A 13686-nucleotide genomic window follows, 5' to 3' on the forward strand; every position below is an offset into this window, starting at 1 on the left:
TGGCCTTTTCCATATTCTTTGCCATCATGTTTCCTGCCCCCTTCAGCACTGGGAAGATATTTTTCTAGCCTACATTTTCCTGTTGAGGTAGAAGCATTCCATGTTTCCCTTTATGTTTCTCACCAGATTCTACTCTAGATGGGCTTTCCTTCTGTATGGTCACTTTTATTCTAGGATGAGCATGGCTTGTTTGCTTTAGCTTACTTACTACAAGGGCAGGGGGGGGGGAAGCATGGGATTTTTTTTTTTTTTGTATGCAGGAGGAAGCATACTTAGTGGCATGAGATCCTGAATTTATTGTGACAGACAAGGCCTCAGGTGAAGCCAGAGTTTCTGGGAGCCAAGTTTAAATTCCCTCCAGTATCTCCTGCCACTTTGAACAGCTGAGAAACTCCAGAAGTTCCGGCTCGGGAACAAAAAGTACAGGGGGAACTAAGATGCCTTATATCCCTGTGGATGAAATGACTGACTTCACTGAGAGATGCTAGTTGATGTGACAAGATTAAAAGGACCAACTTCTCAAGCTGTAAAAACTGGCAAATTCCTTTTTCTCTCAGAGCTCTTTTTTCTTTGCTGCTCCTGAAAAAAAAAGCATGTTTCTGAGGCTTTAAAGTATAGTGGATGTTGGCAAGCTACCACTAACACTAACAAAAGGGGGATGGTGGCGAAAATTTCTTCAGCTATTATTTCTTCTAATTACTAAAGAAGATAATGCGTGTGCTTATTTAGCATTGCTAAGGCTGTATGGATTCAAACTTCCAGGTACTAGCTGCTTTTTTTCTCAGCCTTTACTACCCTGCCCTTTGCAAGACCTCCCAGAAAGAATTGTTGTGAGCAGACTGATGAACCAGTATCTGAATTAGCAATCCAGCTAAGAGCTCCAGATCTTAGCTGTCTTCCTCCCAGCAGCTGAGTCAACTGATACTTGCTAAACTAAAATTAACTCATGGATGGTTGACATGTGATTCAACAACACACAGAAGAAGGATTTGGATATCATTATAGAAGTGTAATTGACCCTGTCTGAGCTGAAGATGGGTGTGTAACCTATTGTCTTAGCCATCTGCACAAGGAAAAGAAAGAATGTGCTACCACGTATAGTTACCGCAGAGTCTGCCATAGTCCACCAAATGGCTTCTTCAAACTTCTCTAGGTTCTGAGGCAGCCCTTGGGATGTGGGAGATTGGTCAGTTGTGTGTCAGTCTTTGGTGACAAGTGCATTGGATCCACAGGCATGTCTGATGCCTTTCCTCTTTCCCCTTTTGTCATAAAAAGCAAAAAGAAAAGATCAGATTTTCAGCACAATTCCAGTTTCCCTTGAGTCTCTGTCCTGAGTGGTGTGTTAGGTGGTAGTGTTTCCATGTAGAGCTGTTCACTGTTATTTCTTGAAACCTGCTATTCCATCTAGCATTTTTGGATGGGAAATTATGCAAGAGGAACAAGATACATTGTCTCTGGAAAAGAAAAAATCGGAGAAAGGACCTGTCACCACTGTTTGTAAAAATAATCAACAGTGCTAAGCCCAGGATGTCTCTGTCCACTTTGTGTAGGTGTTTATACCTGTAAAACAAAACCAAACAAAAACCTGCCATGAGAATATGAAAGTTGCCCAGGTAAATGGGCCATTAGTTTGCCCTTGAACCTGCCATCAGCACATTTAGGATGGGAGATGTGGGTGTACACAGGGAATGTAAATTTATCTGTACATTATATAAAGGATTTGAAATGTTTAACCAAGGAAGTTCATGAGAACAAGAAGCTGAATCTTGGCAGGTCCTGGAAAAGGACAGAAATGGAGGGGAGGGCAGGACAATAACATAATGATAAAACAGATTAAATGAATCTTCTGGGGCTACATCACTTCTACATGGGCACAAAGGGCTTGCTGATTGCCTGCTTGCTTCTTATGTCTCTGCAGTGCAGCATCACTTTAGCCTATTTGGTTGGGAGGAAAGGCTGAGTCCCTGAAGGTGTGCCTGTACCTCTGTAATCTGAGAATGCCAGATACAACCCAGCAGTTTGAGACTGTTTTCCTGAGTAGCCTCTTTGAGTCTGCAGAATGCTAATGACAGGGTTTATTAGAACAACAACCCCTGAAGGGGATAGATAATGTTGTGTGGAGGCAGGATCCACATCCAAAGCCCCAGGGTTCACATGAAGGGCGCTCCTCCTGGCATGTCTGACACATGAAATAAGGAAAGCTTTGCATTTCTGCATTAGAGGCAGAAACCTCTGTTCCAATGTATTAGTAAGTACAACTGTTAAAATCAGCCAGGTTCAAACAACTGTGTGCTGTTTCTGCTCAGGTACTGACAGTGTGGTGACCATCAGCTGCTTCTCAGTGCTAGGGTTTATCCAAGCTACCTTTAGTGGGCAGCTACAGTAGGAAAACTTTCATCTTTTATTGTATGTTTTAATATAGTGGGAAGCAGTGGGGTGGAATGGGAGCAGGTCCCACTGCAGAGGTGGCTATGAATACTGCAGCTCAGACATAGCATTCATATTTTGTTCTCTTACTGGTAACAAAATGCTGGCTGCTAGCATAATTGCCTACATGAGGGTCTGCTTGCCTAATCAGACTAGAGCTTCAACAGTGGAAAAATCTGAGTAAATGCCGGTGCAGATGCAGCCTCAGTGGCAAAGGCTGACTAAACAGAAGCTGTTCCTTTTGACTCAGTTTTTACAAAATAAGTGATATGGAGCTGTAAACTTTTTCCTTATGTTAACTTTGCTGTAAATTTGGCCTTATGATCAGTGGAAAACCCTTCTCTAGCTTCAACTATCCATCAGTAGTTATCAGAAAGTTTGACTTTACCCAAAGGTAAAAATGGGAATCCTCAGGACCAAAAGTCATATGTTTATGAGACCTAGTTTTTGACAGAACCTGGATGATAAGAGTGTCTTGGTGTCTTTCACAAGAAAAATGCCTTCATTTTGGCTCATGCAAATTGTAATTTCATATGGTTCTTTTCTGTGGTACTAGGCAACTTTTCCCATGTTGTGCAAGTCCTTCATCTTCAACTATTCTGAGAAGGATTTAATGTTTACATGATTCTCCTACAAACAAATATGGAAAATGAATCTTAGTAATTCCATATAGGTGAGTTAATTAGCAAAGCACATAAGTTTTAAAGAAATGGTGGGTTGTTTTTTGTTTCCTCCTGAGTGAATGCAGGTTTGAGGCACCTTTTTTAAATCTCTCCATCTTTAGTGAAATTTTTTTTCTGGGGCATAGAGATTACCAATGTTCCACAGTCTTGCCCACCAGATTTTCCGCTTTGGATTGAGAGTGGCTGAATCCACCAAGATTTTGTACTAAAAAAGAGGTTTGAAGGAAATCATGGTTTTTGAAAACAAACACTTGACCTGGCCTCAGTGGAGTAAAACCTGAACTTCAGTGTTTATGGAGTAGTATTTAATCTTACAGGTAGTCACAGGAAGGAGTATGTTTGGAAGTCTGCAGTCTTAAAAGGATTGGAGGACCCAGCAGGGCTGCTTGCTGGGGATTTGATCTACATGCATGCAGAAGTATTGTAATGCAACATCTTTGTAGTCCCTCACTTAATGTGAGTTCGGGAAGTCTTTAAGTTGATGTACAATACCCCTAGGGCCACCTCCATCACCTTCAATTTTTGTCATTCCCTTCTCCTGGCAGCACTAAATTTGTGAGAGTACCGTGCTCTTGGTCCTTTGGTTTGTGTTCTGGTACCTGAGCTTTTCCCGACTTGGAAAGCAAGAAGGTTTTATTACTTTTAGTGTTACATGTTTTCTCTTTGAGAAACTGTTTTAACTTAGGTGGCAGATCAGGAATACCAGCTACTTTATCAATAACCTCTGTTTACCTCCTGCACAGGACTTCCTCCCTCTGATGCTGGGAGAAGTGAAGTGTGAGCTCACCTCGCCTGGGTGCATGGTGCTCATGCTCGAAAGCAGTGTCTTTCTCTTGAACAGTGTGTACAAAGGCATGCATTTAAAGGAAACTAATGTAACAGTTGATCACATTACCTGCTTTCCTTCTTTTGCTTTGGATCGTATTAAATACTTTATCTTTTTTTCCTCCAGAATTTTACTAACTGCATTAAAATGACTCCATGTTCTGCATCCCAACATGTAATTAAAAAGTATAACTATGTGTATGCATGAGGGATTTCTGAGCACCAAGTACAGCCTTATTCAAGGGTGCTCAGCTGGGAATGTTTGCCACTGCTGCCGTTGTCAGCCTGTATAGGAAGTTCTCTGCAGTTGTGCACAGATATTTTTGCAATCAAGTTTGGTAGTAACTTGGTTACAGATAGTTGAGGACTCTCTCTGTGCTTGCTATGGTATGACTAAGGTATGACTGCCTCCAATATGGCTTGCCAAGCTCCACCAGTAAGACATGGTTAGGGTTATCTTTCTCTGGTCACTTAGTACTTTGTGGAAGCAGAGTGAGGTCACTTTGTGGTATGTGTGAAAAATGGACTTTGCCTGTTATTCACAGAGCATAAGCGGTCCCTTGTCCTTGTGCCAAAAGGTTAAACTAAGTAGAGATTTGGGGATAGGGAGGAGCATCCTTTTCTTTCCACAGGTTTGCTTCTATTTCGCGCTCATTCAGCTCCTTTCAGGGGATAACAGACCATGGGTTCTTGCCTGTGGGGATGCTGTGGGTAGTGATATCACATGACTGATTTTTGAGTCTCCATTCTTAGTCATTGTGTCCTAAGAGCTGTGTCTTTCAGGAGCTCATTTTAGTTTTGCCAGGTACCTGATGTCAGTAAGGATCACTTTAGCATTCATCAGCCCATAAGGTGGACAAAGTGATCTGTACCCGTGGGAGGAGTAGGATGTCTGTTTTGCAGTTTGAATTCCATCCAATGAAATAATGTTTAAGAGTACTCTGCATCCTCTATGTCATTGGCTGGATCTGCCACACGTGAACTTTCAGCTCTTGACTGCACATACCTGTGGGACTGACTTGGGTCGTGCATGTCCAGAGAAGGGTGATGAAGCTGGTGAAGGGTCTAGAGCACAAGTCTTATGAGGAGCAGCTGAGGGAACTGGGGTTCTTTAGTCTGGAGAAGAGGAGATTCAGGGGGGATCTTACTGTTCTCTACCACTACTTGAAAAGAGGCTTTAGGCAGGTGGGGTCTCTTCTCCCAGATGACTAGTGACAGAACAAGAGGAAATGGCTTCAAGTTACACCAGGGGAGGTTTAGAGTGGATACCAGGAAAAGTTTTTTCACTGAAGGGGTGTTAAAGCATTGGAAAAGGCTGCCCAAGAGGTGGTGGAATCACCATCCCTGGAGGTATTTAAAAAACACATAGATGCAGTGCTTAGTGACGTGGTTTAGTGACAGACTTGGTAGTCCTGGTCGGACTTGATGATCTTAAATGTCTTTTCCAACCTAAATGATTCTATGATTCTTTGTTATCCAGACCATCAGGAATTCTGCTTTGCTTGGTTTGCATACTTTGAGGGAGCACTGGCAGTCTTGAACCCTTCTCCATGGCTTTATTGGCTCACAGGCTGTTACTGGAGGATACTTTGATTACTGAAAGGGTAGGAAAAGAATCCTGCCATAGGTGTGACATAGAGAGGGATGAACTGTCCATTGTGCCTTACAGTTAAGTGGTAATTTTTGCTTAAGTTTCTCTTTTTTTGTTCATGGATAGCATAGTCAGCAGCCTCATGTCATGCCCTTTTTACAGGTCAGTATCTCTAATCCAGACACTCCAAGTGTTCTGTTCACCCTCCTGGGGCATGTTATATGAATTTATCTATACAAATCTTGGAAGCAATCTAAGAAGAATGATAGCAGATGATCGTTGCCATGGGTATTTGCAAGAAGCTTCTAAATAATAATAAGATCTGTACCTCTAAAACATTATTGAAAATACTTGTTTCAGTGACCCATAGACTCTCTGGCACAAAAAGCCCATCTGAGCACTCCCAGCCCAGTCAGGGATAAACATCCTACTTTACGATGTCCCCAGTGGCTAGAACTGTTTGTGCCGTTTTGTGGTTGCACTATTATGATCATGTGCTGTAGCTGTTGCCACCACTTCTTGGAGGCCAGCAATCCAGATCAGGTTTCCTAACAAACAGTTTTGTTATTTTATGTGTACATCCAGTGATTCATTGTCTTGGGATATTTGTAGATGGTGAGGTCCTGGCATGTTTCTGGGGCACATGGAAAGCACTGTCTTTCTACCAAGGAAAATACAGCAGACATAAAGAATTACATGGGCTTGGGGGTTTCCTTTTACATGATTCCACGAGAAGGCCAAGGAAATTTGTGTATCAGCCTGGAATTGTGGATTTTGTTGAAATTCAGAGAGGAATGTAGTTTTCTTCAGCCTTACAATCTCGCTTTAGATAAAAAATAACTATTCAGGAAAAGAAACAGAACTTCTGTTGTGCAGTATCTCCTTGTTCATTCAGCCTGATGATGGCTCAGACTGTGGTTCAGGACCCCCTGCTGAAACCCACAGTCCTCGCACAGTTACCTAGATGAAAACACCTCTGCATGCACTAGCAGTAAAAGCTGCAAGCAAGAAAAGTGGATTTTATGGCAATAGTTGTAGCCTGTGTTCTGCAAGATTGGGTATTGCTACTGAGGAAGGTCAGGAGAGCTCAATGCATGTCCACAGGAGTGTGTGGACTAGTCTGCAAGTGCACATTAGTCAAAGAGCATTGTTGTTTGAGTGTATTGCCTGTTGTGGTCCCTGCATGCCATCTCCTTTCAATGCAGATTAAAGGCTGGAGTCTTATTGACTCTCCAGTAGAGTGCATGGCTGAACTGGTGCACACAACAGCTTCTTAGTTTCTCTTTGAGCTTGAATACAGAAGAATAGAGATTCATGGCTCCCCAACCCCCTACCAGAGTAAACTGACCTCTCAGAGGAATCTCTTCACCTAGGGGTATGAGGATAATGCAAGGCTGTGTACAGAAAGAAAAGAGCAGGCTTTCTGATGGGACAGGGCCCGGGGCTTTTCTTTTGGGGGGCATTCAAGTGTGTTAGGCTAAAACAGAAAACAGGTGAAAGAGGCCTACTCCCCGTCATGTGACTTTGGACAAAGTCTTACTTGCAGTGTAGCTGCTTCATCTTAAACCTTGGAGTCATTATTTCTCATGTTTCTTACAGTTGTTTTTGGTAATCAGGTCTCTCACACACCACCAAGCTCTTTCTGTGACTATTCCCAGAAAAGAGGCAAAAGTGCTGATGCTAGAGAGGCTCCTGGTTGGGTCCTGTACCTCAAACCCTCACCCTTCTGTCTTTTCTTCATTTGCATCTATCTTGGGTAGAGCTGGGTCCTCTGGGCGCCAGACCAGCTCTGTCTCATGGAGCACAGCAGCCCACCTTTTGGACAGCAAACACTGACATCACCTGATCCTTTTATGTACCTAGCCTGAGGGGCTCACGATTGATCACATCTTGTGAACAATCTAATGTCACGTGCCTGTTTGTATGTGTATGCCTCTGTTTTACACATATCTATTAATTTCATCTGTTCTCTTTTGCACAATATTGGCACACCATTTTTCTTTCACAGGCAGATATAACTTGTTGCATCAGCAACAAATGAGCAAAGTCTTCCTGTGAAGGCCTGCACATGTGACTGTGGTATAAAAGGTATTCTTATCATCCATCAAATTAAAAAGAAAATTATGGCCCAGCTTCAGGATATCGCACGAGCAGGTTGACTGAAATCCATGTGCTATGGTAATTTCCTACATACCAACCTAAATCGCTGCTCTGAGCAAGGGTAACTGAAGATCGATGGGGGTAATGTGTTTGATGGTGTGATGTGAATGCATGTGACTGTAAGCTCTTAAACTGGCATGAGGAAAATTATTTTCACAGCATAGATTGCCCTATATATTCCTTATCTTTATGTCTTGTCCCTTTCCTCCTGAAGGACTTGGATTAGTAAAACATGAGTTCAGAGTCTTGGCAGTGCTTTTCATTGCTCAGCTCATCCAGCATTGCCTGCATGTGATGGACGCCTAGCCTGAACTTTCTATATACGTTGCCCCTATCCTTCTCAATAAAGTCAGTTCTCTAAAAGTCTGAGTTGTCCTGCTTCACTCTCACAAGGGGTGGATCACCCTTTGGAAGCACCCCTTTCTTCTGCTTTCTGGAGGTAGGGGTGGAGGAGTTGTGAATCCGCTCTTCCCTTCCCTTTGCACATACCTCTCCTCTGTGTTAAAGGTGGGAGACAGCAACTAGGTCTAGCACCTTATATACCTAGTAGTAGCCTACCAGTGGCTAATTTTACTCAGCTGCAATGTTTAATTACAGTCATTCCCGTTCCCTGCTGCATCTGGTCTTTCTGCTGACATGTGGAAATCCTCAGCAAACTATATGTGGGGCTGAACCATTGGCAAGTGACAGGTACCAATAGTATTAGGTTAGGTCCATATAATGGCATGTTAGCTTTACTCTTTCTAAAGGCAAAAGATAGACCAAGGAGCTGAGGAAAAATCTGCTTAAGTAAGTGAGAAAATATGGTACCTGACGGGTGTGTGTGTTGCAGTGTTTGGTTAAAATATTTCATTTAAGCTAGATACGTTTGTGTTCTTAGACTCTTGGGGAAACTTCATCTTGATAAATACCTGTGCTCAAATAAGCCCTGTGCTGTTGTGGCATAAGAAACTGGAATTTTGTGCTCCTAATTAATTGAATCCATTTTGTAGTGAAAAATCATAAATCCCTTGGGTTTAGTCCTATGTTAATCTCATCGCCATTGAACTTCTCTTTCTATGTCCTTACGTTTCCTGGCTACTAGAATAATTCTGGTGGGTTTATTGTCATGTATTTATGAATAATATTAGTGGGAAACAGATTTTCTGAAATTCATTATCAGTTCTAGCACTGCTTACATCTACCTACAGAGGCAAGAGATCCCCCTAATAAGTCATTTGCTCAAGCCTAATTTTAATTAATGTAGGCTGTTAAATGAACAAATGTTTTCAAGAAAGCTAGTTCTATGAGGGACTGTACAAAGCCTCTGTTGTCCATCTGCTTCTCAGCAGCCTTGTCTGATGTGTTAGTGATGGTGGAAGTCAGTCAGTGTGCAGAGCATACAGTCCTTCAGGAATACTCCTGCATCCTTTGAGTAGTCATTTACTCATTATGCCAAATTATGGGCTGACCAACCACCACAACTGTATGGAAATGGAGTGGACACATAAATAAGAGGGGTAAAATTAGGGCAGAGCTAGCTAAGTCCTCCCAAAACTTTTGTCAACATGACTGAAGTGGAGTTTCTGTCCTCAGTGGCTTATACTGAAAGAATGAAAGGGATTGATTTAAGTCATTGGCTTTCAGAGCTGTTTTCAGTTCTCTGCAGTTGGATGATTCTTAACCATTTATAAATTGTTAGTGATGTTGACCAACATCTCAGATAGTGTCTTTATGATGCCAGAGGATATTAAAATGATGAATGCACTGCAGCCAGATTCTGACCTGGTTTGCACCACCACCAGTTGTAGACTCAGTGCTACTCCTGAACAAGTGTCTCCTGACTTCATCTCTTACTGCCCCAAGAAATCCACAGTATCTTGGTAATGCAACAGCCTGCGGGTCCAGAGTAATTTCAATCACTTCTGCCTTTTAGAAAGGCAGAATGTGTTATTGAAGTGACCTTGAGAAAGTTCAGTTATTGTTTGTTAGAGATCCTGTGCTTCTGGTGCATGGTGGTGGGGAGTGGTAAAGCACTGCCTGCCCTGAGTGTGGCACTCCTCCTGTGATGAGGAAGAACTTCGTTCTTTCTCTTTCCTTATGCTTGTTGAGTTCTGATGTCATTTTTCTCTTAACTGCAGGTCACTTCATGGGCAACAACACAGTGATTGATGTTTTGAGGAAAGAAGGGTACGAGGTAGAACACACTCCAGCTGGACAAGCCATCAACAAGTAATGCATGCTTCTATCTAGCTGAGCAGCCATTGGGAGGGTGGGTTTATAAACAGTCAAGAAGAGGTAGTGCAAGATGGGACTATACCTACTGATGAGCCGGGCTCCCTCTCTCCTCCTCTGTTTGCATTTCTCTTCCGTGAGCCAGTTTGGAAACAGGATTTTATTTGGTTTGGGTTTGGGTTTTTGTGTGTTTTGTTTGGGGGATTTTGTTTGTTTGTTTGTTTGTTTTGTTATGGGGTCTTTTTGATAAAATGAAAATATTTTTCCCCTGTAAGTTTTTAACTCTTAAACTAACAGCCATACAGTATGCATGCTTGGTTCATCAGGTCTGGATGTTCTCTTATACCACATAGGCTTCCAGGCTCCTTCTTCCTCCCTTTTATGTGTTTGACTGTGCTGCCTCCCTTCTCTTTCACTCCTATTTTTGATTCTTTCTGATTGCTCTCTCAGCCTGGAATCTGATTGCCAGAGTCCACCCAGCCTCTTTGCAAGCAGTCCCCATGACTGATGGCTCTCATGTCCCCTGTTCTCTTCTGCATTTTTAAGCCAAGGTACTTCGTTGGTTTTGTTCATCTTGCAGTTGTCCTTCAGGATATACCCTTACTGCCTCTTTTTATTTCTTACTGGATGCATGTATCCATCTCTATGGTTGCAGAAACTACAAAATGCCAAATAATCTACTGTTCCATGCTCTGCTGAGAATTACATGTGCTCTTGACTCACCTCTTCCTGGCCTTCTTGCCACCAGCTTAGGGTCTGCAATCCTTGTCTTCCCCTTCTCTGGACTCTTGCCAAACATGTGCTCCTGTGTCTTGTCAGACATTCCCACTCTTCCTTATATCACTGCTTAAAGACCACAGTGGAAAAAAGGTTTGATCCCAGTTATGGTACTGTTTCCCTCTTATCCTCTGTGTCAGTCATGCTGTCCCTCAGTGCTTACATCTCTGTTCCTTTTCCCCCATATTACTGATATGAGGCTTTCAGGCAGGATGATCACCTTTTATACAAGGGGCCTAGTGCAAAGTCTTGGTTTGTGCCTGGGGCTACACAGAAGTGGTGCAAAATAATAACAGATGTTTTTCTCATACTCTGGTTGCTTCATCTTTCTCTTTGCAGCATGTCTGCCTTTTTCAGACCATGAGATTCAAGTTCTGGCAGGTCATGTTTTTGCTGTGTTTCTTGACATGGACATATACCGCTAACTCTACATGCAGTGAAACAAAATGAGCAAAGATTCATCCCCATGAGAACATGAATGCAACCCCTAAACCTGTTGCCACCTGATAGGCAGGTAGTCTGACATGGAGAAGCTCTCTGTGCTTAGGCAGAAGATTTAATGATCCTATAACACTTCAGTCATGATAGACAATTCAGTGTATCAGTGTTTATGGGGTTAATCAGAAACCTGTCTGCATTGATATTTTCCCCCTCAGAACATCATTAGCTTAGGTATTCCTAAACCCAACCATAACAGCTTCTTAAAGCTTAAAGAAAGAATGCTTAATATGCTTAATATATACTTGAGAGTAAATAAACCCCATCTCTAAATGTATAGCTGTAAGGAAATCAAGGGCAGACAACTGTGAAAAGGAGAGATAGATCTTCACACATCAGGCTATGCATCAGGAAGGTAGGTATCAACCTACCATCATCAGGGTAGCTGGGCACCCATTTCTCTGACTACATCATGGGAGTTCACTGTCCCGCCAGTGATTCTTGTGCTTTTGAAAGCCCTCAGTTTGGCATTGATTACATCTCAAACCTCTCATTAGAACTACTGGACAGAACATCTTTCATGGTGTCTTGATTTTAAAGCTGAGTGAAGAAGCTGAAGAAAATTTCACTTTAATATTTTCTTTGAGAAAAGATGTTAACATTCCTGGATGACTTGGAAACAGATCTAAAATATGAAGTTTCAAGAAGAATGTGTGTTCTGAAGGAGAAGAGCATTTGAGGTGAGGAAAAGACCTGCGGCAAGAGTACGTCAGAGTCCTGGGAACTGAATGGAGGGTTTCACTTGACTGCTATCCTGGGCTTGTTCTAAGGACCAAAGTCCAGGGCAGTCTGAGTCAATAAACACAGTCCAGCCCACATAAATATGGAAACATATCCAGCTACTGTCCTAGATAGCAGTGCTGCACACAGTTCAGTCAATACCCATGGACTATTTCAAATGACAAAATTGAGAGAGGAAAAAAAACCAGCAAGTGCTTGAACTGAGACAGAGCATTCAAATGGCTGTTCTACCGTCTGATGCAGTAGGGGATATTAGCTGAGCAGTCCTGAAACAAGAAGATGAGAAGTCTGCAATTGTCTCCATTCCCCACAACATGACATTGTACAGTAGCAGCACAGTCTGCTGCTTCTTGTGCTCTGGCTAAGCAGAAAGTCCCTCCTGAGGTATCTTGTAGATACCTGCGTGCAGGAACACAGAAAGATGCAGGAATAATCATGCATGTTTTCCTGTAACAGGCAAACTGCTGGATGCAGTAACACAATTTCACCTGCGGACAGGGCTGCCATCCTGCCCGTCTGCAGGGGGAGAGGAATGAGTGCTGGAGGGCTCCTTCTTTGTGGTGTCACCAAAGCATGGAAGGCAAAAGGGCTGCTCCAACTGCACAGCAGCACAAAGGACAGTTTATAAATAGTGCCACAAGTTCAATCAAGCTCTTACTGTCTTATTTTGGGCTTTAACTGTTGATCCTGATTTTAGAATACATATATATGGTAAAATATTCATCACACAATCACAGCCTTAATTAAGGTGCTTCCTGACTCCTCTGTTAACTGCTATGCTGGGAGAGGAAGCTGGCCTTGGGGAAGAAGGACATGCTTTTGCATCTGTGTGCTTTTTCCTGTGATTGCTCTGTCAGTCCTGGGAAGAATTGCCTGCAGGAATTGTTGCAAAGGAGGTTATGTATATGAGTGTCTGTTGTTATTAGAGTTATGAGGCTGCAAGTATCAGAATAAATAACTGGCCGTGCAGGATAGAGGTCATCCTGTCTGTGCCTGTAGCAATGCTGAACTCCAGCATGGTATGGACACGAGTTTGGCAGGGGAGGCTGCAGGCAGCAAGGCACGCTAATCTACAGGGGAGGGCTGGTGCCTGCTCTGTGACTTTCACAATTAAGGAACAGGCACACAGTGGAGAGACACTGCAGGAAAGGGAACCATAAGCCGATGACCTTCAGAGAGATCAAATCCGTTGTCTCTGGAGACAACTGGGTGGGGTCACTCTGTAAGGTGGAGTTAAAAGGGTGGGTGATGTGAAGGTGTTGTGGAGGAGAGTGAAAGGGTCGTGAAACTTCAGGTGATAAAGTGAGAGTGTGACAATCACAAGGATTTTGAAAGGGGTCAATAGCCCAAGACCCATTCTGCACCAGTCTCTGTCACATAAAGTTCACCACGTGATCCGTCTGTGATTTTCCTTGCAAGAAATAAGACTAAAATCTCTTAGTTTTCCCTCTACTGTCCTCCTCATGTTACAGTCTACGACTTCATTTCACCTGTTTCAGGATGAACCCTTTTTATTCTCCATCAAAGAGATGTGCCCACAGTGATGGGCTAGCTTGAAAATGGCAGTCATGCTGAAACATGTCTCCTTCGGGACCTACTCCTTGCGATGCTATTGCAGGGCAGAAAGGAAACACGCTATAATTCTGGAAAGGTTTTACTGACTGAAGCCAGGTTTCTGCAGAGTGGTGTGTGGTCTTGTCACTTTTCTGAATTTCAGCCCAAGCCAGTCTTCAATTTTGTCTTCTTACAGATGACTGCTGCATCTCTTCT

General features: G+C 42.9%; 1 protein-coding gene across 4 annotated transcripts in view; it reads left to right on the top strand.

Moving 5' to 3' along the window:
• Positions 1-13686, top strand: part of TRABD2A (TraB domain containing 2A) — a 92672-nt gene that overhangs the window by 60000 nt on the left and 18986 nt on the right. For 2 of the 4 annotated variants that reach the window (XM_080371747.1, XM_080371748.1), the window contains exon 5: positions 9807-9897. The exons of 1 other annotated variant lie outside the window; for it this stretch is intronic. In XM_080371747.1, the coding sequence (XP_080227873.1) occupies positions 9807-9897 (91 nt within the window). Of the gene's footprint in view, positions 1-9806; positions 10452-13686 lie in introns of all 4 variants that reach the window. One more of the 4 variants, XR_013924818.1, reaches the window with a different exon arrangement.

The sequence above is a fragment of the Falco punctatus genome (assembly GCF_963210335.1).
Source record: "Falco punctatus genome assembly, chromosome: Z".
Taxonomy (NCBI): Eukaryota; Metazoa; Chordata; class Aves; order Falconiformes; family Falconidae; genus Falco; species Falco punctatus.